The 24948-nt window shown below is 45.5% G+C and overlaps 1 protein-coding gene across 1 annotated transcript in view; it reads left to right on the top strand.

The window, feature by feature from the left end:
- rasal2 (RAS protein activator like 2) overlaps positions 1–23602 on the top strand; it is a 33381-nt gene extending 9779 nt beyond the window's left edge. The window contains exons 5-17 of the mRNA XM_079214648.1: positions 7619–7754; positions 8028–8126; positions 9683–10246; positions 10450–10594; positions 11377–11521; positions 12037–12276; positions 14006–14207; positions 15322–15509; positions 16509–17481; positions 17590–17730; positions 19260–19462; positions 20541–20628; positions 22959–23602. Coding sequence (XP_079070774.1) covers positions 7619–7754; positions 8028–8126; positions 9683–10246; positions 10450–10594; positions 11377–11521; positions 12037–12276; positions 14006–14207; positions 15322–15509; positions 16509–17481; positions 17590–17730; positions 19260–19462; positions 20541–20628; positions 22959–23126 — 3292 coding nt within the window. The 3' untranslated portion in view covers positions 23127–23602. The remainder of the gene's footprint in view (positions 1–7618; positions 7755–8027; positions 8127–9682; positions 10247–10449; positions 10595–11376; positions 11522–12036; positions 12277–14005; positions 14208–15321; positions 15510–16508; positions 17482–17589; positions 17731–19259; positions 19463–20540; positions 20629–22958) is intronic.
- Positions 23603–24948: the final 1346 nt, after the last annotated feature.

The following is a 24948-nucleotide window of genomic DNA, read 5'->3' as shown; positions in this document are numbered from 1 at the left end:
AAGAGACAAAGAGACGAAGAGAGAGAGAGACCCCTGGTGGTCAGGAGAGAGAATGCAGCTTTAACACATGAAGCATAGACTTCTATACAACCAGAGGAGTCACCCCCTGGTGGTCAGGAGAGAGAATGCAGCTTTTAAGACACTTTAGAGAACTATAGGTTGACACTTATGTCTTCTACTCGTCACTAACAGAACAGATCTGGAGAGGCTCTTGGTTTAAAAACTGTAAAAGGGCCCATTGTTTGATTTGAAGAAGTGTTAATAATAATAAAAACAATAATAATAATGGTATAATCATAACATATAAGTATGTAGCTAAAATGTAAAGAAGCAGATTGTGTGTGTGTGTGTGTGTGTGTGTGTGTGTGTGTGTGTGTGTGTGTGATTTTGTGTGTGTGTGTTGTAGCTCACTCTGTGCTTCTTCCTCTGACAGCAGAGGATCAGGTTTCCATCATAATGCAGGAGACCAGCCCTTCCTGTGTGTGTGTGTGTGTGTGTGTGTGTGTGTGTGTGTGTGTGTGTGTGTGTGTCACATGATCAGACATGTTTGAACTACAGGATTAAAAAACGCAGCTGTGATTCTCCTGATAATCTCAACCAGATTCATCCTGAAGAGAGAAAACACGACATCAGAGTAAATAAGGGTTCTGCTCCAGTATCCAGTAGATCATGTGACCAGTAGATCATGTGATCATGACATCATTGATGTTTCTCTAGTCTCTGATCATGTGACTTACTAAACAACCAATCAGTGACTAAATCAGTGGTTCTCAAACTTCTTCTGTCACGCCCCACTTTGGAGGAAGAAACATGTTCGCTCCCCACCGCCCCAACAAAGCTTTACCAAAATGATCCAACTTTTTGTGACTCCTCCATCCGTGCTTTTTCAAATAATAGAATAAAGAAATTGTAAATCCCTTTCAAGTAAACCAGATTGCTCCATCAGACAAAAACTAATAACATGTGCAATCACTTTGTTAGAACAATGCAAAAAAAATACCTATTGTAGCTGCAAATAACCGGTTTTACACTAAATACCTTCTCAAGATATTAACAATAACGTTCAACCTGCGCAAAACAAAACAAAATGAGTGAGATGTGTGAGCATCAGGTTGTATCAGTATTAGTGGAGCAGTGAGCTGCTTTCCTCTACACATCGTTTATAAACGGGGTTGTAGATTTGATACGGCTCTCAATTAATGCTCAATGTTGAGCTGAGATCTGTGTTCTGTTTTGAGAGCCAACAGCAGAAGACTTCATCAGGGCTCTCAAGTGTCACGCATTTCGGTCTTAAGTCACGCCCTCCCGCCACACATCGTATTTCTCACGCTGAAAAAGAACTCTAAGCTATTTAATGTGCCGCAGCGCACAAACATGACCTGGTCGCGCTGCCCTCACCATGGAGGAATCAAGCACGTCTCCCCCGAATCCCCTGCCAATCAAAAAAAAGAAATGGGCTACACGAATAGCCAATCAGAAAAACGTATCTGTTGTATCTGGGTGAAATGTAATTCAGCAACCAATGAAAATAAAGCTAATAATAATGTGGGGGGGGGGGGGGGGGGGGGGGGGGGGGAGGAGGAGGAGGAGGATGATATGTCACTCTTACCTGTCTTAAAAACTTGAGAGCCCTGCTTCATGGAGATCTCACTGAGGCTTTTAGCAAAATGCCAAGAATCGTTGAGTCGATCGTTGAGAGATGTGCAGCGTAACCTGTTAATGGCGTAACTAATTATTTCCATGAAAGTACAGGCATTTCTCCATTTATTTATTAATGACGTTTTATGTCCGTGTACTTTTATACTATGTAAAGTTATCATGTTCATGGGGAGTGTTTGTACTGAAACCACAAGGTAGCGGTTTATCCCTGTTCTCCATAGTTTCATGTTGAAGTGTCTATGATAAGACACTGAAGCCCCAGTGCTTCACAGCAGCACCCTGCTCCTTCATTACTAAGGATGGTGAAATGCAGAGAATAACTTCCTCACTGTGGGATTAATAAAGGATTATAAAAAATAAAAAAAATACCCCTGCTCCCCACTAGAGGGTCGCGCCCCACAGTTTGAGAACCACTGGTTTAGACCAACAGGAAGAGAGCTAGTAACGTTGGCAGAACCGCTAACGGAGAACCAACAGCAGGAGAGCTAGTAATGTTAGCAGCACCGCTAACAGAGAACCAACAGGAGAGCTAGTAACCTTAGCAGCACCGCTAACAGAGAACCAACAGGAGAGCTAGTAACGTTAGCAGCACCGCTAACAGAGAACCAGCAGAGGTTCACTTCAGTTACATGATGATGCGTGAAGGTAAATGATAACGTTGTCATGATGCCTTCAGGTAATCAAGTAAAATGTAGTGTTGGTGATGAACTACAATGAATCCAGATGTTTTCACATGAATATAAAATAGATTTTAAAGATGAATTATGATGTTTAACTTCCTAACAGCTCATTGCTTATACACATAATGTAATATATTTGTATTACGCATCATCTGAATTGTGTGTTTTCTTGAAGAATAAAACTCTATAAATTACTATAACAAAGTAAAAGTACAACATTTAGTAGTTTTGATGGTTTACAGACTTCATTAGTTAATAATAATAATTATTATTAGTGATCAATAACTAGTGTCAGCTGCTCATAAAACTGTAACATTAGTTTGTGAACGGTGGTTTTATTAAGTACTAAGTATTAAGTACCTCAAAACTTTATTTAAAATATTTAATTCAATCAATGTGCTCTGGATCTGTATTTACAGTCACTATGGAAACGATGTTGTCATCAGGGTTGATCTCAACTCACTAATCTGGGTTTACGTAACACACACACGGCTCTCTTCTACTTTATTTTGAAAATCCTCCACTTCCTGTGCTGCTTCTTCATTGACCTCATTAACCTCCATAGCTCCTCCCCGTCTGTAGGAGAGAGAGAGAGAGAGAGAGATTTTTCAAAAACACTTTATTTACATATTCATCCTTTTTTCAACTTTTACAAATAAAGTGCTAATGCTTTAAAATCACAGGTTGTTTTGTTAAAACCCGCACACATAATTTACCCGGAAAAAACGTGTGCAACCACTAATTCCTTGTCAACAACAGAGCAAACGATATCATTTAAACACCAACGTTGTTTAAAAGCGTCCACGTCTCCAATGTGTCTATAAAAACGGAACTCTAGCCCGAGTCTGGCCCTGATGCTTTCCACTCTGGCTTTTCTGCCTAAATAAATAGACATTTTTGCTTCTCCTGAAAGATAATTCAGGAGCTGCCACTTTTCTTTTTCTATCTTCTTGTAGGCAGCTCCCATGATAAAAACCTTTTCAGTAAAAACCACATTAAAAAGACTAAAAACCAATGTTAAAAGAGTGAAGAAACTCGCAAGTCTCTTGCACTCAGTAAAAACATGGTAGATAGTCTCCCGGAGGTCACAGAAGGGGCACTGGCTCAAAACAGAAGGGTTAATAACAGAGATAAAAGCATTTGAAGCGACAGCACCGTGTCAAATCCTCCACTGGAGGTTGGCAGTCCGTTTCTTCAGGGGAGGTTTGTATAAAATCTTCCACTGTGGGCCAGGTCGCACAGCCCAGACCTGTAATCCTTTCACACAGTTAAAATACAGAGTCTTCTTGTCTGCTCTGTGCAGTGTCAAATCCTCTGGGCGTGTCGTAGCAAGCAGGGGGCCGGTGAGCTCCCTTAGCCCCGGGCTCAGGGAGATCTCAGGGAAACAGTCTGCAGGGTCCGGCTCGACTTCTCTTTGGCTGTAGTTTCTGAGGAGGCTCCTCTCCTTCCAGGTCAGCCTCTGTCTCCACAGCTCCAGGAGCCTCCTCGCCACCCGGACAGAGTGCAGACCCAGCAGAGAGCCCAGGGCCGGGGCATCGCTCAGTGTCGGCCCCACTGCATCCACCAGCTGCTGCAGGCACAAGGCTCGTGACTTCAGCAGCGCTCCCGTCAGGCCAGGGGTGGTACTGCTACTAATGTCCAGTTTGGCTCCGTAGATCAATGGCTCTCTCAGCAACCAGTACAGAGAGTTAGACTGTGGGCACCTTTTATGAGTAAAAAGGGCCCAACACTTAAAAACACCCTGATAAAACGGAGGCAGCCTACTTAACTTTAAAACACTAGAATCGATTAAAAACAGAGCAGTATCCAGCCCCAGGCTATTTGTACGTCTGAGAATGCAGCTAGCCACATCTCTCCACACTAAACCCTCCGGACTTGTGAGGTACTTCTGTATAAACTGGAGTCTAAAAGTGGCCGTCCGGCTGGCCAGGTGGACAAGGCCCTGTCCCCCCCTCCTCTCTGGCTAAAAACAGCACCCCCTGTGGCACCCAGTGTAGACCCTCCCAAAAGAAATCCACCATCCTCCTTTGTATGTGGGCTAGAAAGCCTGAGGGAGGGTCTAGGCAGGTTAAGCGGTGCCACAGCTGAGATGCTATAAGATTGTTTAAAACCAGTACTCTACCTTTAAAAGACATCTGAGGGAGCAGCCACCTCCACTTAGAAAGCTTTCCCTCAATCTTCTCTGTGACGCCCTCCCAGTTCTTCTGGACTATGCTCTCCTGTCCGAGATGTATCCCCAGGTACTTGAACCCATCTTTTTTGCCACACTAGGTTCTGGGGAAGAACTGGGAGGCCGTCACGCCATTCACCGACAGCGAGGGCTTCACTTTTCTTCCAGTTCACCCTCACTGCCGATGTCCTGCTAAAACTCGCCACAATGTTAATGAAAAGGTCTGCATCCCTCTGGTCCTTAATAAAAACAACAATATCGTCGGCATAGGCTGATAAAATCATGTTCCTACTAAAACCAGGTAAAAACAGCCCTTGCAGGCTAGAGCGTATCTTGATGAGGAGGGGCTCCAGGGAGAGCGCATAGAGCATTCCGGTCAGAGCACAACCCTGCCGGACCCCTCTATACACAGCACACAGACTGCCGTTTATCTTCAGCACACTCTCAACCTCACTGTACAACACTTTGATCTTAGCTATGAAACCAGCGCTGAAACCAAACTTCCCCATAACTTTCCAGAGGAAGCTGTGTTCAACGCGGTCAAAAGCCTTTTCCTGATCTAGAGAAATCAGACCAGTGTCAATACCCAAAGTGCTGGAGACATGAGGTAGACATTGTCTACCATGGACCTGCCGGGCACACAGTAGGTCTGGTCCTGATGGAGGACCTGCTCCATAGCTCCCCTCACCCTGGAGGCAAAGACTTTGGACAGAAGCTTGTAATCCACACACAGTAGAGACACAGGGCGCCAGTTTCCGATGTCCTGGAGGTTCCCCTTTTTTGGCAGCAGTGTAATCACAGCTCTCCGGCATGACATCAGCATGGAACCAGAGGCCAGACTCTCATTAAAAACATCAAGTATGTCACTTGAGAAAATGTCCCAGAAAGCCTTGTAGAATTCGGCAGAGAGGCCATCAATGCCAGGAGCACGCCGTCCCTGCATCCCCTGCAAGGCGGCCTTCAGCTCCTGCAGGCTTATGGGCTCATCGAGCTCCTTGTTGGTCCCCTCAGAGACCTGAGGTAGCTCCCCACAGAACTCCTCCATCAACGCTTCCTCCTCCCTGTACTCACTCGTATACAGGGAGGAGTAAAAGCCCACAGCTATCTTTCTGATCTGGCTTGGTTCCACAACTGGCTGCCCTGCGTCTGCTAACAGTGAGTGGATCACCCGCCCCTGCCCACTCTTCTTCTCCAGGCCGAAAAAGAAGCTAGAGGGAGTGTCCATCTACGCGATGGTCTGGAATCGGGACCTGACCAGTGCACCCTGGACTTTTACATCTAACAGGTTGGCCAGAGCCATTCTTTTTCCCTTGAGGACTTCAATATGTCCTCGATCTCCTGTGGACTCGCTTAAACTCTCTAGTTCCACTATATCTGTCTCCAGGTCCTTCATAGACCTGGTGATGTCTCGGGTGACGTTGAAAGTGTGCTGTTGGCAAAGGAGCCTAATTTCAATCTTACCATGGTCGCACCACTGCCTAAGACTACTAAAATCACTCTTCCTCAGCCTAAAAACATCCTAGAAATAAATAAGGACCTCTCTAAAAAACTTGTCAAAGGTTAAAACTGAATTAAAATGCCAATATGCACTTCTAGGTACACTATTTCCAATAAAAACATTACATAAAAGCAAAGAATGATCAGTAAAACCGACAGGGACAATACTGCATGTTTTAAAAATACTAAAATGGTGCTTTAAAACATAAATACGGTCTAACCTGGCTGAGGAGATCCTACCTTCCCTAAAGTGGGACCATGTGTTCTGTCGGCAGTCAGCGTGCATCCTTCTCCACACATCCACCAGGCCATGAGAATGGACTAGCTGCCTCAGAACCTGCTGGGAAGCTGGATGTGGCTCTGTGTGGTTACGGTCTTTTAAATCATTTTCCGTACAGTTAAAATCCCCACCCAAGAATAAAAAATCCTCCGAGGCACAGCCATTTAAAACATCTATTTTTTGTAAAAACAGCTTCCTCTCTGCACCGGTTGCCGGAGCATACACATTGATAAAAAACGCCGTACAAAGGTCAAACCGTGCTTTAATAAAAAAACAACCTCCCCTCGATGATGTGTTCGAACTCCAGTGAAACCGGGGTAAAAGACCTGGAGAAGAGGAAGCCCACTCCTGCACTGAGGTTTGTGTTGTGACTCAGGAGGACTTCCCCTTCCCACTCTCTCCCCCAGTCGGCCTCGTTGGTGCTGTCGCTGTGCATTTCCTGTAAGAAGAGAACATCTATACGTTTCATTCTGCTAAATTCATAGATAGATGTTCTCTTCTTTACATCTCTGGCTCCATTCACGTTCAAACTCCCCACTCTAAAAGTATTCATTGTGAGTAAGAGATTTAAAACAAAAATAAAAAACAATAAATTAATTAAAACACACATTGGAGCTTTCGCCATTCTCTTTGTTCATTGCTCTCTTCCCCACCACAACCCGCTTACCCTTTCCTCTCCTGACTCTACCACTCCATCAACCTGCTCTGCATCCAGGCGTCCCCCGCCGGAGACCCAGCCGCGGTGACGGGCCCCCCGACGCCGCGGCTAGGTCCCCAGCCGGAGACGCGGCGGCGGGCCGCCCCCAGACGCCACGTCAGCGTCCCCAGCAGGAGACCCACTGGCCGCAGCGCCGCCCGCCCCACCCGGGCCAGGCGGAGCCGGGTCCGCGCGCCTCGTACAGGCTCTCACGGTGTGTCCCTCCTCACCACAACCGAAACATTTCATCACCGACGATGTTGCAAAAATCACGTATTCGTAATCATCTAGCTTAACGTGGAAGCGGAGGTTGAGCTCCTCATGCCGGAGGAGGGAGGGAGGGAGGGGGAAGGAGAGGGAGAGAGAGGGAGAGAGGGAGAAGGAGAGGGAGAGAGGGAGAGAGGGAGAGGGAGAGGGAGAGAGGGAGAGGGAGAGAGGGAGAGGGAGAGAGGGAGAGAGGGAGAGGGAGAGAGGGAGAGGGAGAGAGAGAGAGAGAGCAAAGAAGACAGGAGGAGGGATGCTGGCTTCCTTCACTCTCTCCTTCAGGTTCTCCTTCACGTTGACATGTTCTCCTCCTCTAGAACCCGGGTTCTCCTTCAGGTTCTCCTTCATGTTGACATGTTCTTCTCCTCTAGAACCCGGGTTCTCCCCCAGCTGAAGGAGGTGCTGACCCCCTGCAGTGCGGTGGAGGCTCTGGACCTGACCCTGGAGGAGGAGGTGCTCATCAAGCCGCTGCACAGCAGCATCCTGGGCCAGGACTTCTGCTTCGAGGTGAGGAGCTGCCTCCTTCTCTTCTTCTCTCCTCCTCCTTCTTCTCCTCTTTCTCCTCCTTCTCTTTCTTCTCCTCCTTCTCTTTCTTCTCTTCTTTCTTCTTCTTCTCTTTCTTCTCCTCCTTCTTCTCCTCCTTCTTCTCCTCTTTCTTCTTCTCTTCTTTCGTCTCCTCCCTCTTCTTCGTCCTCTCTGTCTCACCTGTGTGTCTCACCTGTGTGTCTCACCTGTGTGTCTCACCTGTCTCTCTGTCTCACCTGTGTGTCTCACTCTCAGGTGACGTTCTCTGGAGGCAGCAAGTGTTTCAGCTGCACGTCGTCCTCAGAGAGAGACAAGTGGATGGAGAACCTGAGGAGAACCGTGCAGCCCAACAAGGTGAAATATAGATTATTATATATATATTATGATGTAGATATTAGGATATAGATATTATATATATATATATTGAAATATATATATAGATATTATGATATAGATATTATTATGAATCCCTGCAGCAGCATTTATTCATACAGGTAAGCAAACATATAAAAAACTAGAACATTTTGATTGAAATTTAGATGGTGTGGCGACTACTGCATAAGATGTCGCAATATATAAATATATATATGCTGACATTAACAGGAGTAAGATGTGTTATTGTTAAATGTTGATATGCTTGTTGTGTTTGTTGTGTTTGTAGAGTTAAATGTTGATATGCTTGTTGTGTTTGTTGTGTTTGTAGAGTTAAATGTTGATATGCTTGTTGTGTTTGTAGATTTAAATGTTGATATGTTTGTTGTGTTTGTAGATTTAAATGTTGATATGCTTGTTGTGTTTGTAGAGTTAAATGTTGATATGCTTGTTGTGTTTGTAGAGTTAAATGTTGATATGCTTGTTGTGTTTGTAGAGTTAAATGTTGATGTGCTTGTTGTGTTTGTAGAGTTGAAATGTGAGCTGAGGATGTCAGCTGACCAATTGTCAGTTTGCTCCTCCTGCCTGTGTGCGTGTCACTGGTTGTCATGGTGACAGAGCGCCATGAGAGGCAGACTGGACTGTGATGCTAGTGAACCGGTCTAACTCTTGCTACAACCATGACTCTGAACGCCAAAAAAAAAGGAATCACGAGAGCGATAAGACTCTTGTGAACCCAGAAATGTCCTTTAAATGTTTGTGGGGTGTAGAACTGAGAGCTAAGTTTAGTTCAGAAAGTGCGGTCAGAACATTGTGGTCAGATTAAACATGGAGTCCAATGGAGCAGTGGCTGGACTTCATGTCGCTTTCAGGCTTGCTGACAAAAACGTATACGTTTGTTAGATTCCACAATGCATGTGTACCACAACCACAATATGTCCTACGTTTTGATGTAAACATGATGAAGAATTTCGCAAGAGTCTGAAGCTCCTCCGCACTCTAGCGATGACATCACCACTCTAACCTGCCCCATACACACCCATTGTAAACTCTGAAATGGTCCCCAAATGTTCCTAAACTTGAACAATAATTACATGAAAACTGTGCTAGCTATCAAAAAATGCCCAATTGGGCAAATAAACTCCAGACTTTTGTCAACGTTTTAAACTTCAAATCATTTCGTTACGTTAAATTATGGCGAGTCACTATGGGCACAAAGATGAGTGTTTTTTTGCTCTCTTCACGCAGAAATCTTATTCAAGTGAATGGGACCATTTCTAGCCGTTTTCTCTATGAGCCTGAATTAAAATAGAATAATAAGAAAAATGCACAATATATACATAGATTAATAATATTGAATATTAAAGTCGGACATGTCAGACGTATGGAATACTTTATTAATCTCAGCAGTTTACAGCAAATAAGACCAAGATAAATAATAATTATAATATACATGCATGGAGGTGGAGGTGCGGGAGTCGAACCCACAGCAGCAGAGCGAGTATTGAGTGGATATTTGGTGTTTTTGTGGTTTCCAGGACAACGTCCGGCGGGAGGAGAACCTGCTGCGTCTGTGGATCATCGAGGCCAAAGACCTGCCGCCCAAGAAGAAGTACTTCTGCGAGCTGTGCCTGGACGACGCTCTGTACGCACGCACCACCAGCAAGGCCCGGCAGGACGGGGGTCTGTTCTGGGGCGAGCACTTCCAGTTCGGCGGGCTGCCGGCGGCGCGCAGCGTCACCGTGCACGTGTACCGCGAGCCGGACGGCAAGAAGAAGAAGAAGGACAAGAACACCTACGTGGGCCTGGTGAACATCCCGCTGGCCGGCGTCACAGGCCGGCAGTTCGTGGAGAAGTGGTACCCGGTCAGCACGCCCACCAACAGCAAGGCCAAGGGCGGCGGCGGGCCCTCGATCCGCATCAAGTCCCGCTTCCAGACCGTGTCCGTCCTGCCCATGGAGCGGTACAAGGAGTTCGCCGAGTTCGTCACCAACGGCTACGCCGCGCTGTGCTTGGCGCTGGAGCCCGTCATCAGCGTCAGGAACAAGGAGGAGATGGCCTGCGCGCTGGTCCACATCCTGCAGAGCACCGGGAGGGCAAAGGTCAGGGTTTAAGCTCTCTGAGGTCTGTGTGGTACATGTGTTAGCTTAGCTTAGCTTAGCTTAGCTTAAAGACTCGACAAGGGGGAACAGCTAGCCTGGTTCTGTTCAAAGGTAACGAGTAAGCTTTTATATATATACGTGTATATATATATAAATATTCTGATGCATTCCAATTATTTGCTTATTTGCTCTTCATGGTTCAGGACTTCCTGACAGACCTCGTGATGTCGGAGGTGGAGCGCTGCGCTGACCACGACGTCCTGATCTTCAGGGAGAACACGCTGGCCACCAAAGCCATCGAGGAGTACCTGAAGCTGGTGGGACAGAAGTACCTGCACGACGCACTCGGTGAGACACTGACGAATCTACTCCAAGTTATTTATTCATTTAGACACAGAGATCCACACAAATATGATGCTTCATGTGGTAAAGCTGCATTCTCTCTCCTGACCACCAGGGGGTGACTCCTCTGGTTGTCTGATTGTATAGAAGTCTGTGCTTCATGTGTTTAAGCTGCATTCTCTCTGCTGACCACCTGGGGGTGACTCCTCTGGTTGTATAGAAGTATATGCTTCATGTGTTAAAAGTGCATTCTCTCTCCTGACCACCAGGCGGTGACTCCTCTGGTTGTATAGAAGTCTATGCTTTATGTGTTAAAGCTGCATTCAATTCAATTCAGTTTATTTTGTAAAGCCCAAAATCACCAAATAGAAACTATAAAATAGACGTGTGACTCGAGCAGAAAACAAAAAAGCGTATTCTTATGAAGAAATAAGTTAATTATTAATTTCATAGAATATGTGACCCGTTTATCCTATTGTTCGTGTTATTGTCTCCAGAGACGCATCAGATATGACGTGATGTTTGACTTTGAAGATATTCTGAGGAGCGTGTCGCCGCATGCCGTCAATCCTGAATTAGATTAAAGTCTTTACTCTGCGGCTTCATCATCGTCATCTTCTTCATCTTCGTCCTCCTCACTTTAAATGTTCTGAAACATTTCAGAGACGCAACACAAACAGGAGACGCTATTTAAAAATACCTCCGCCCTCATTAATCCATTTATTTATAGCTTCACAGCTGAAAATATATGTGTGTGTGTGTGTGTGTGTGTGTGTGTGTGTCACCAGGTGAGTTCATCAGAGCTCTCTACGAGTCGGATGAGAACTGTGAGGTCGATCCCAGTCGATGCTCCAGCAGTGAACTGGCCGAACACCAGAGCAACCTGAAGATGTGCTGCGAGCTGGCCTTCTGCAAGATCATCAACTCCTACTGGTACGACTGTGGTCCCATTACACCTCACACCTGTGTTCCCTGTGGTCCCAGTACACCTCACATCTGTGTTCCCAGTCCACCTCACACCTGTGTTCCCTGTGGTCCCAGTACACCTCACACCTGTGTTCCCAGTCCACCTCACACCTGTGTTCCCAGTCCACCTCACACCTGTGTTCCCAGTCCACCTCCCACCTGTGTTCCCAGTACACCTCACAACTGTGTTCCCAGTGTTGCAGTACACTTCACACCTGTGTTCCCAGTCTTCCCAGTACACCTCACACCTGTGTTCCCAGTACACACCTGTGTTCCCAGTCTTCCCAGTACACCTCACACCTGTGTTCCCAGTACACCTCACACCTGTGTTCCCAGTATTCCCAGTACACCTCACACCTGTGTTCAGTGTTCCTCACACCTGTGTTCACAGTACACCTCACACCTGTGTTCCCAGTGTTCCCAGTACACACCTGTGTTCCCAGTGTTCCCAGTACACCTCACACCTGTCCCTGTCTCTGCAGCGTGTTTCCTCGCGAGCTGAAGGAGGTGTTTGCAGCGTGGCGGCAGCAGGGCGTGGCCCGCGGTCACCAGCAGGACATCAGCAAGCGGCTCATCAGTGCTTCGCTGTTCCTGCGCTTCCTGTGTCCCGCCATCATGTCGCCGTCGCTCTTCAGCCTCATGCAGGAATACCCGGACGACCGCACGTCCCGGACGCTCACGCTCATCGCCAAGGTCATCCAGAACCTCGCCAACTTCACCAAGTGAGTGTCTGCGGGAGATGAACGAAACAATATTATCACGATACTTAGGTCCCGATACGATATCATCACGATATGATATTATCACAATAAGATATTATCACAATACTTAGGTCCCGGTACGATATCATCACGATGCTCTATTATCACGATTTACTAAATGATCACAAGCAAAGTAGTAAGCGCTGCAATTGCAAAAGCAGTGAGTGCTACAGCCAACACGCAGGTTGGGCAAAGAACAACTGCCCCACAAACGGAAGTATTATCAATACTTACATCCCAATACAATATTATCACGATGCACTATTATCACGATGCGATATTATCCTGATACAATATTATCACGATGCGATATTATCGATCCGATATTATCACGATACGATATTATCACGATAAGTTATCATCACGATACGATATCATCACGATAAGATATTATCACGGTAAGATATTATCACGATACGATATTATCACGATCCAATATCATCACAATACAATATTATCACGATGCAATATTATCCTGATACAATATTATCACGATGCGATATTATCACGGCATGATATTCTCTCGATACGATGCGATATCATCACTATACGATATCATCACTATACGATATCATCACTATACGATATCATCACTATACGATATCATCACGATACGATATCATCACGATACGGTATCATTACGATATTATCACGATGCGATATTATCCTGATACAATATTATCACGATACGATATTATCACAACATGATATTCTCACGATACGATATCATCACGGTATGATATTATCACGGTACAATATTATCACGGTATGATATTATCACGATACGATATCATCACGATACGATATTATCACGGCATGATATTATCACGATACGATATCATCACGATACGATATTATCACGGCATGATATTATCACGATACGATGTCATCACAATACGATATTATCACGATACGATATTATCACGATACGATATTATCACGATACGATATTATCATGATACGATATTATCACGATACGATATTATCATGATACGATATTATCACGATACGATATTATCATGATACGGTATTATCACGATACAATATCATCACAATACAATATTATCACGATACGATATTATCACGATACGATATCACCACGATACAATGTTGTCATGATACTTAAGTCACAATATGATATTATCACAATACCTAAGTAATGATATGCTATTATTGTGATATGCTGAGTTTTGCGATATATTATCTATTTTCATTTATTCATCTATTTTGTCAAATAAGATAAAGTTTTCATCCCACTTCAGTCCATTTCTAATAGACCAACAGCCAATGAACTAGAATATTTATTATCATCATCAACTAATTAACTTTTACTTTGTTTAGTGCATCTAGATTAAATAAAATATTGGGATTTTATTGATACCTAAATATTGTCATTAGTAGTTTGTAGTTGGAACACAGAAGACCCGAGCGCTAAATCTAACCAGATCATGTCATAAAACAGGAGATTATGGGATGCATGTGGGAGTAGAATTCATCTGGAGATCAGGTAAGATCACCTGGAGACATTTGTTCCACCCGGGTCAGTTTGGGACCCCGTGAAGTGATTTTAACTGGATGAGTTCCAGAGGCACAAAGGAAGATCTAAAAAACATCTGAAAGCATAAAAACAGAGCGGTTTGCAGACACGTTGCGTAGCGAACACTCGAATGTGTGCGCGTGCCGCCCGCAGGTTTGGAACCAAAGAGGAGTACATGGCCTTCATGAACGACTTCCTGGAGCACGAGTGGGCGGGGATGATGCGTTTCCTGTCGGAGATCTCCAACCCGGAGACTCTGTCCAACACGCCGGGCTATGAGGGCCACATCGACCTCGGCCGCGAGCTGTCCGTTCTGCACGCCCTGCTGTGGGAGGTCGTCTCTCAGCTCGACAAGGTGTGTGTGTGTGTGTGTGTGTGTATGTGCGTGTGCGTGTGCGCGTGTGCAGTGATGAATGTTTTATTAACATTTATCATTTGTAAAAAGCGATTAAACTAGAAAGATGTTTGACGCTAACTGACGACTCCCGTGTGGAGAGAGAGGAGTTTTTATGTTAGTGACAAAAGCATATACAAATTTTCATGAAAAAAACTCCTTTCCTTCTTTGAAATCCCACACAAAAAGCTGGCACCTAAACGCAACATGCATCAGGTGGGCCAGAGACGGTGGAAAGAGTCTTAAAAGGTCCACGAACACAATCTGTGCATCAAACATTTTCACGTTATTAGATCTGTGAGCGTGTAAAAGGCTGATATTTATTCTAGTTGGGAGGTTTTTATCTGTAAAATTGTTTTTGTACACAAATTTGACTGAATATCATAATGATATTTACCAAATATTCTATTTATGCTGTGAACACAAGAACACAATAAAACGCAGATTTAAAAGGTAGAATTTAAATTTGCGATAATGCAGAGTTTTATTATTCACATTAGTTTTTTAATTTCCTTTCTCACCAGGTTTTGAGTGGTGACTGTAATCTGTAAGAATTTCCACTTTTGATTTAGTTATGTCATTGTTTGTGAAAGAAGCTTAACGGTTAAATGTTCTCGAATCGAAATAGAGTTTCCCCAAACTCTGTCCGTCCAAGCAGCTCTTAGATCATATATATATATATATATAGAAGACTTGACTGTGTGTGTGTGTGTGTGTGTGTGTGTGTTGTAAATATGTGATGATTTAATGAGTTACCATCAGCAGCAGAGATCTCTCCTCTTCATTTCACCACATTAACGCTGCGTGGCTGCATGCCCCCCCCCCCCCCCCCCCCCCCCTCAGCATGGCTCTGTGTTGGCTGAGGTTCTGTTCAGTAGACGCATGTTGTTGTTATTTTAGTTTGACGTTTTGTTTCCATTAAGTTTCTCTCATGTTTGTTTCCTCCCCCTCATCCTCTCTCCTTCTGTTCTGTTCCTATGTGGCCGACTCTCTCTGTTGCCCCCAACACACCACTGCATCCTGGTGCTTCCATTCAAACCACACACACACACACACACACACACGGCGACCTCAGGGTGAAAATTCCTTCCTGCAGGCCACCGTAGCGAAGCTGGGTCCGCTGCCGAGGATTCTGGGAGATATCTCGCGCTGCCTGTCGGCGCCCACGCCCGCTCAGCAGCAGCTGAGACGCTTCCAGGACCACAACATCAGCGGCAGCCTGTCGTCAGGGTTACAGCGGATCTTTGAGGACCCCGCCGACAGGTAACCGGATAAGGGATAAATAAATATAATAATAATAATAACTAGAAATTGCATTTTCTGCTGAAAATGCGTTGGAATGCAAAAAGCTGAAAATATAGATGAAAATAGCTGAATTTATCTGAATTTAGCTGAATATAAAAAATATGAAATTATAGAATAATAGCTGAAGGTTTTGTCAACATTTGAACGTTTAAAAGGTCTCTGTAGCTGAAGGTATGCAGAACCTGTAAGCTTTTGAAATTGAAGAGGATTTGAAGATTTCCTCCATTGGATCATATTCCTTTTCATTTTCATAAAAAGCTTAATAATTCAAGTCATAAATATGAAAAGGAAAAAAAAAATATGGCCATTGCCATCGTGTCCTTACGGAGCTGAACATTTGAATAGCTGAGCGGTTTCTGTAGCTGAATATATGAAGGAGAAGAGATTCAAAATACGTACAGAAGAAGATATAAAAGTTGAACGAAAGGTATAGAAAGAGAGGGAGAGAAGGAGGGAAAGAGAGACAGACAGACAGAGAGGGGGAGAGAGAAAGAAAGAGAGAGGGAGGGATGGAGAGGGACAGAGGGGGAGAGAGACAGGGCATAAAGGGAGAGAGAGGGGAGGGTGGAGAGACAGAGCAGGAGAGAGCGATTAAGACACAGAGAGAGAGGGAGGGATGGAGAGAAAGAGAGAGAGACAGACAGAGAATGAGTGAGGTGTTAGAGAGAGAGGTCTACAGAGAGAGGGAGAGAGATGTTGGGTTGGTAGCATGTTAAGAAACTAACATGGAGGGACTTAGGAACAAGGGGAATGCAGGTATGAATTTGTCATACACTCACATCCATGGTGAGTGTATGCTGAAGCATTCCAACTAATAATGAATGCATGTTGATCAGAGCAGAAGATTGTGGAACCCTGCAAAAGCCACATGACGTCACATGACGTCACATGACGCCACATGACGCCACATGACGTCACATGACGCCACGTGACTTGTGTCCGTGTCACTTCCTGCAGCCACAGCGACGCCCGCAGCCTGCTGTCTCCGGCGAGCGACGTTGTGGAGGGACACGCTCGCGGCCAGCGCCCCCTGCTGGCTCAGCAGCACCCGTCCACCAACGCCAGCTGCTCGGACCACGAGGAGCGAGACCGCCTGCTGCCCAGCGGGCGCAGCATCTCTCTGGTGGACCTGCAGGACGCCCAGAACCTGCACGGCCTCGCGGGGCCGCCGCCGCCGCACCACCACGAGGCCCCGCCCCGCCTCAGCAGGGCGGGCTCCCAGGCCTCCGTCGGACACGCCCCGCCGCCCCAGCTGAACTACTCACACCCCGATCCCCTCGGACCGCACCAGACCAGGGCCCCGTCCAGAGAAGGGCAGCCGCAGAGCGCGCCGCAGGCGAGGCGGCCGCTGCACCCGGCGCTCGGCCAGCAGCGCAGCCTGCAGCCTCTGTCCTTCCAGAACCCCGTGTACCACCTGAGTAACCCCGCCCACCACGGCCCGCCCGCTCGCTCCACCCACTCGTCGCGCCCGGACTCCAGCTCCGAGAACCTGAGCACCGAGAGCTCGCACGACAGCCGCAGCAACTCTGACGAATTTGGCAGCCGGGTGGGGGTTAAAGGTCGCGCAACGTCGTCCAGCGGCAGCCTGGACGAGTCGGGCGGCAGGCGGAGCGCGCAGAGCGGCGAGCGTTCCGCGCCGCGGAGGCCCGCGCTGCCCGACCTGCCGCCCGGCACCGCCACAGCAGTCGCCGTCCCCCGGCAGAGCACGACGGCAGGCACCGCCCACATCGTCAAGGTGGAGCAGCAGAGCAGGTTAGGGGGCGGGGCCAGGACGCCACGCTCCCTGCCTCACGGCGCCTCGCCACGCAGCGGCAGCAGCGCCAACACAGAGCCGGCGCCGGAGCCCGACCACACCGGCTGCCAGCAGGCCGCCTGCGCCGCGGAGGACGCGGCTCCGCCCCCCAAGAGCGCCACCAAGCAGCCGCAGCAGGTACTGCAGAAATACACATGAAACATGTCGCGTTCATTCTTCATATTCAGTCATTAAGTTGGTAAAGATTACTCCGTGTGTGTGATGATGTCACCGGTTTGCCTTCAGGGCGCGTCTCCGGCGGAGGTGATGTCTCCGGTGGAGAGGACGGCAGCCTGGGTGCTGAACAACGGCCAGTACGAAGAGGAAGAGGAGGAGGAGGAGGAGGGAGGGGATGCGATCAGGGAGGAAGGCAAGAACACTGAGAAGGTACAGAGAGATTTGAATAATAATCAGAAAAGATATCAAATATACTGAGGCACTAAAACACTGCACACACAAGACATCTCCTGTGTGGTGCCGCGGCACGAGTAGCAGCTGCTGCCCTGCACACTATTTGAATTCTAGTAAACAACACGGAAAATTCAGCACAAATATATAAGAAAAAGAAAACATGCACTTTTTTTTTTATTAATCCCCTTGGGGAAATTCTTCTCTGCATTTGACCCATCCCTGGATAGGGAGCAGTGGGCAGCCCTGAGAGGCGCCCAGGGAGCAGTTGAGGGTTCAGTGTCTTGCTCAGGGACACATGGGGACATGTGAGCTATGGAGGGACTGGGGATCGAACCGGCTACCTTGTGGTTGCGGGACGACCACTCATCCCCCTGAGCTAAAAAGTGTTGTCAGCGTTAGCTGCAGCAGCTAGCTCCCCGACAGCCACCAAGGGTAGCGGGCCCAGCCCCGGCTCGACCAGTAGCAGCAACAGCGCTGTGGCTTGTTTATGATTAAATAAGACTGCTGATGTAAAAACAGTAACACAACCAGCAGCTCACTCACCAGGTGCACATAACCCTCCGTAACCCTCCGTGTGAAAGGCGTCATCAGTAAATCCACCAGCAAGTCCGTTTCTCAGGCTTCAGCCTGAGATTTTAGCTTCTATGTTATAGCTTCTTCTCTTTCTTTCGTTGACAGAAGTCACGCTGCCTCACTGACCAATCACAGCGCATGTTAATGGTCACGCTGGGCCACTGACCAATCATAAACGTCCACGCCATTTCGCAGGCGCTGCACATCAAAGAATCCACCCAGCTTGTCAAACTAAAGATCTGATTTGTTGAAGTCCATGACAATCAACCATAACAGCCACTCTCAGTGTACTTTAAACTGCAAAGGCTTAAACTGCTTTGCTGACATAGAGACACAGGAGAGAAATCTGATTGGATGAAACCTGCTGCACTGAAAGCAGTGCTGCAGGCTGAAGGCAGAGCAACAGAGGAAGACAGGTGCTGCGCAGTGAGAAAATAAGCTGATAGGGAAAAATCATTATAACACATTTAGTGTATTTGTGTAAAACTATTAAATTATAAAATAGCTATAACTTTGTGATTCTGTTTAGGCCAGCAGAGAAGGCTTAGCAGGCCCTGACGGCCCACCACTTTGTGTGTATATGTATACATATATATATATATATATATATATATATATATATATATATATATATATATATATATATATATATATATATGTATGTGTATATATGTATGTGTGTGTGTATATATATATATATATATATATATATATATATATATATATATATATATATATATATATATATATATATGTGTGTATATGTATATGTGTGTATATATGTATTAAAGTACTGCTCACAAAGACGTATTTCTAAACTCAACTTATTCTGAAAATATTAACGCATAGTGACCCCTACCCTTCTCCAATCTCCTCCTCCCTCTCCTCCTCCTCCCTCTCCTCTCCTCCTCCTCTCCCTCTCCCCCTCTCAGTACGAGCAGGAGATCTCCCGGCTGAAGGAGCGTCTGCGGCTCTCCTCCCGCCGCCTGGAGGAGTACGAGCGGCGGCTGCAGTGTCAGGAGCAGCAGATGCAGAAGCTGCTGCTGGAGTACAAGGAGCGCCTGGAGGACAGCGAGGAGCGCCTGAGGAGGCAGCAGGAGGAGAAGGACCGCCAGATGAAGGGCATCATCTGCAGGTAGGGACGCTCCATCCCCTGCCTGCACCGGGCAGGAAAACAAGCGCACCCGAGTATACTCCAAAACACTACAACTACTGCTGGGAATACTAGAAGTAGTAGTAGTATTAGTAGTGACAACTCCTTTCAATACATTACTTTTATTGACACCTTTTTCCTTAATAGTTCCCAAAATTGGAAAAAAAAAAATCCACATGACATTTTGGGAACTAATTAGGAACGTTTTCGGATTTATTTTTATAACGTCATCATCAAAAAGTTCCCAAATTGTCAAATAATATTTTACCAAAAATTTGTAATTTTTTTTAATTGTCTTGTCAAATAATATTTTACCCCCAAAATTCCAAAAAGGCCCCAAATTGTCAAAGAATGTTTTACCAAAAAATATTTTTTCAAAAGGTTCCCCAATTTTTTTTTTTCAAATTGTCAAAATGTTCCCAAAACATTGCCGCCGCCAGAGACCACCTGGCTCAGTTGGTCAGTCACATGACGCCATGTGACGCCACTTGTTGCCACATGGCGTCACATGTTGCCACATGACGCCACTTGTTGCAACATGAAGTCATATGACGTTACATGTTGCCACATGATGTCACATGTCGCCATTTGTTGCCACATGACGCCATTTGTTGCCACATGAAGTCACATGACGCCACATGTTGCCACTTGTTGCCACATGACGCCACTTGTTGCCACATGAAGTCACATGACGCCACATGTTGTCACTTGTTGCCACATGACGCCACATGTTGCCACTTGTTGCCACATGACGCCACTTGTTGCCACATGTTGCCACATGACGCCACTTGTTGCCACATGATGCCACTTGTTGCTACATGACATAACATGTTGCCACTTGACGCCACATGTTGCCACATGACGCCACTTGTTGCCACATGACTTCTCTTGTTGCCACATGGTGTCATGTGGCAACAAGAGAACTGAAAACAGGATTTTTATTATTTTTATTTATTTCACTGCGTGTTTAAAATAAGCAAACTGATGGTTGAATTCAGGAAAACAGCTGTGTGTGTGTGTGTGTGTGTGTGTGTGTGTGTGTGTGTGTGTGTGTGTGTAGGCTGATGGCGGTGGAGGAGGAGCTTAAACGGGACCACGCAGAGATGCAGTCGGTGATTGAAGCCAAACAGAAGATCATTGACGCTCAGGTACAACATCACACCTGTATAGGGATGGGTATCGTTTGGGTTTTTTCCGATACCGGTGCTAAACCGATACTTTTAAAACGATACCGGTGCCTGAACCGATACTTTTTTATTACCAAGGCAATTTTTTTTCTTCAAATTGAACAATATATTAACCTTTTAAAGTATACTATAAATATGAATAAATGAATACATACAAAACACTTGTCTTCAAACTACAGCTTCAAACCTTTTAACTTCAAACTATAAACAATATATATATAAAAAAAAAGGTGGTCTGATGGGACCGTGTGCAACAGAACTCAGAAACCGTCGGATTCTACAAACTGCTGCTTTACTGGACTACACGTCATGATTAATATCAACCGAGAGATTTGTTCCAGAAAGCCGAGGACAGACGTTCAAAAGCTCGTGCTCGTGTCTGCAGCGATCTCTGTGTGTGCACGCTGTGTGTGGTGTGTGTGAGCGCTGGAAGCCCCGCCCCCTCGAGCCCCGCTCTGCATGCAGGCGGACAACAGAGAGTGGAGGAGTGTCCTCTGATCCGTGCTATTTTAATAGTATCGATACATCAAAATCCTATTGTTTTTAACGTGCGGGTACCGCGCTACCTTTTTAGTATCTATATACCGTGCAACATTACAGAGTAGTGTAAAAAAAAATATTTAAATCGGCTCAGGCACCGGAAGAAAGCACCGAAATCTGCGTTGCTTTTCGGTCCGGTAGGTACCGGACGTGTTCTCGGTACCCAACCCTACACCTGTATGAAACTTTTACTCTGAAATATGAGCTGGTTTCCTGTTCAGCAGCTTTAGTACCTTTACTCTGAAGCCTCTCACCGTCTCTTCGCTGATTTCAGGTCAGTAACGGATGTGAAATTAACCAATCAGGCAAGTAGTGACTGTGGCCCCACCCCCTCCCTCACCTGTGGCTCCGCCCCCTCCCTTACCCCACTGCACCATGCTACTTTTAGAAGGAAAAGAAACACACAAAAAACAACCAGCACCAACACACCTGTGTAGCCAATCACAGAGCAGACGTGCCATGTCCATTACCCAGCATTCATAGTGTTGTTGTGAGAGCCAGTGTCATTTGATATAAACAGACTTTGTTTTTCGGCCAGTTTATTAGGTACCGTCCCGTAAATCCTCTTTCATTAAGGTTATTATTGTTTATTTAATACGGCAGAACAACAGGTCTCAGCGTCTGTAGAGTCCAGACCATCAGGTCTCAGTGTCTGTAGAGTCCAGACCATCAGGTCTCAGTGTCTGTAGAGTCCAGACCTTCATGTCTCAGTGTCTGTAGGTACAGACCACTAGGTCTCAGTGTCTGTAGAGTCCAGACCAGCAGGAGCTGGATCACCTCCTTCACATTGACCTGTCTCAGGCTGTTTGGTTTCTGTTTGGCTGCCCCCCTTCACCTTCTTCCTGGTCTCAGGTGGATCAACACTGAGCTTCAGTCACTTTGTTTACTTTGTCTTGTTTTTTTGGGCCGTTTATATTTTCTATATTTTCTGCTGTTGCCCTCAAATGTTACTCAGTTTAATTTTCATGTCACGACTTTATCTTTTATTTTCACCTTTAAAATATATAGATTTGATCATTCATAACAATGTAATACAGGTTTTTTGGACAGTTTAAATAACATGAAGGTACGGAAGCCCACTGTGATGAAAAATATTAAGATCCTGTCAGTCATAATTATGAGAAACTATCTCATAATTATGAGATACTCAGTCATAATACAAGGGCCTAAATTGATCAATTAAAGTGAAAAATGAATTCAGGGATAACTTCCAGTTAAGTTTTCAGGATTTCTTGTCGGTTAAATCATGACGATGATGCTTGTGACCGTATTCATTAATAAACCTCAAATGTAAAACCTGTAAAGTGATCCTGTAAAAACCTTTATTACTGTATATTCCATTCATAACTACATCTAATCAATTCTGAACAGGAATAAACCCAAAATCCTGTCCCTTAAATAATTTAACACTTTTTTGTAAACTGATCAGTAAAGCAATCATTTAATTAAGTTATTAAATGGTTAAGAATTATTGCATTTAGGTGACAATGAAATAATTACTTTACACCTATTTATAACCTATTTTATAATCCATAATCCATTATTAATTAATTAATTATGAACCCAGTTTAATTCTGAATAATTAAGGTAAAATGTATTTCCACATGTATAAAACACATGAATGTTGACAAAAACCTTCACATCTCACTACCGGTAATGTATATATATTGCGACGTCTTACGGCAGTAGTAGCCACACTTTCAAAATTTCTTGCGAAATTTTCTAGTTAATTCAGCTCTCCGTCCAATCAGGAGAAGCGGATCGGCTCCCTGGACGCGGCCAACTCGCGGCTGATGGCGGCGCTGACGCAGGTGAAGGAGCGCTACAGTGCGCCGCCGCTCCGCAACGGCCTGTCGCCCAGCAACCCCACCAAGCTGTCCATCACTGAGAACGGAGAGTTCAAGAACAGCAGCTGCTGATTGGCCGACCGGGACAACGAGAGGCGGGGCTTAAACTCTGAAAGCTAAGAGAGAGAGATAGAGAGAGAGAGAGAGCGAGAGAGAGAGACTATAAATACGAGTGTAAATACTGAAGGTCTGACCCGTTTATTGTACAAACTGTGTGTGTGTGTGTGTGTGTGTGTGTGTGTGTGTGTGTGTGTGTGTGTGTGTGTGTGTGTCACAGAAGCACAGTGAGGAAGAAACAAACCAAAAACTAAAACGCACTCGAGTTTTCTAACAGATTTTTTCTATTGTTCTTATTTGAATCTTCTGTTTTCCGAAGTTGAATATTTTTGTTTCAAGGTTCTTTTGTTGTTAGTCTTTTTACCCGACGAGTTCTTTTGGGATTTTTAATTTATTCCTCCACGTCGCCTCCTTGTTGCTGATCTACTGAACAGACCCCTGTAGGGTCAAAGGTCACTCACCTGTCTGCTGTCCCACCTTAAGAATAAAAGTTGCCAGATAGTTTGTGTGTGCTCTCAGTTTGTCCTCTCTATGGAAACTATTGATTATATTTTATGTATGCTTCTGTATTATGGAGACAATACATGTTATTCTCCTGGTGTCCACTAGGGGCATCACTGCTGTATTATGGAGACCATACATATTATTCTCCTGGTGTCCACTCCCCTAGTAGACACCAGGAGAATAACATGTATTGTCACCAATGCTGTTTATTTATTCATATATTCCAGAAAGTGTTTGTGTTTTGTTTCCCAAAAAAACCCAGAGGAGTCACCCCCTGGTGGTCAGGAGAGAGAATGCAGCTTTAACACATGAAGCATAGACTTCTATACAACCAGAGGAGTCGCCCCCTGTTGATCAGTAGAGAGAATGCAGCTTTAACACATGAAGTAGCACACTGCCGGCTCCGAGCAAGAGTCCCCCCTAAAGGCCTCCTTCTTCCGAACAAAACTTTGGACCGTATCTCCTCCCACAGCGTTGCCAGCACATGCATCAAAATACATCAATACGTGCGCCGTGATCGGGAATTGTGTGCTATGACTTTTCTAAAAGATTCGACCGGCCGTTTCTCCGAAAGGCATGAAAAACGGCGAGAAATCGTCTCATTCACTTGAATGGGGTTTCGCAGTGAAGAGAGAAAACAACACATTTTGGGACCGTTTCTAACTTCATAATGGGTGTGTATTGCGCAGCGAGTGAAGACGAGCAGCAGAATCTTGTAAACATCTTCATTAGTGATGGCGAGATGAAGCTTCCTGAAGCTTTGAAGCTTTCCATCCAATTGGTTCGCTCATGGGCCGAAGCGTCATGGAGCTTAATTTGCTCTACTGCTCCACCAAGTGGCCAATACATGTAAAACAGGCAGAGTGATCATAACGACACCATGGCTTTGGTGTGTGAAGCTTTAAATTGAATAAATTATGTTTGTGACGCCAATACATCAATTATTAACTTATTAATATTGTGTCTATCTTTATGATATAATGGCGGGGTCAAAATCAAAACTCCAACTTTTTTTCAAGTAAAAAATAAGGACTTTTCCACAGTGCTGGGCTTTTTGAGACTATTTCGCCTGCTTTATAAAATACCCTTTCACAGGCACACATGAAGCTGGGTACAGAGAGGAAGGAAATCCATTGAGTTTCTCTGCCTCTTATATTTCAAATCGCACGGCAAACCCACGAACCATTTTCTGAATCAGTCACGTGGTGCGGCCGGCTCGCGAGGCTTCGAACGTCACCGCATACGTCATCAACACAAGCCTCGATACGCGCTTCACCAAAATCTACCTGGAAGCCTCGACACAAAAGGACCCATCACTAATCTTCATACGCCA

Source organism: Taurulus bubalis, assembly GCF_910589615.1.
Source record: "Taurulus bubalis genome assembly, chromosome: 1".
NCBI classification, from domain to species: Eukaryota; Metazoa; Chordata; class Actinopteri; order Perciformes; family Cottidae; genus Taurulus; species Taurulus bubalis.
Note: the sequence above shows the minus strand (reverse complement) of the source record. Positions and strands in the feature narration are given on the sequence as shown.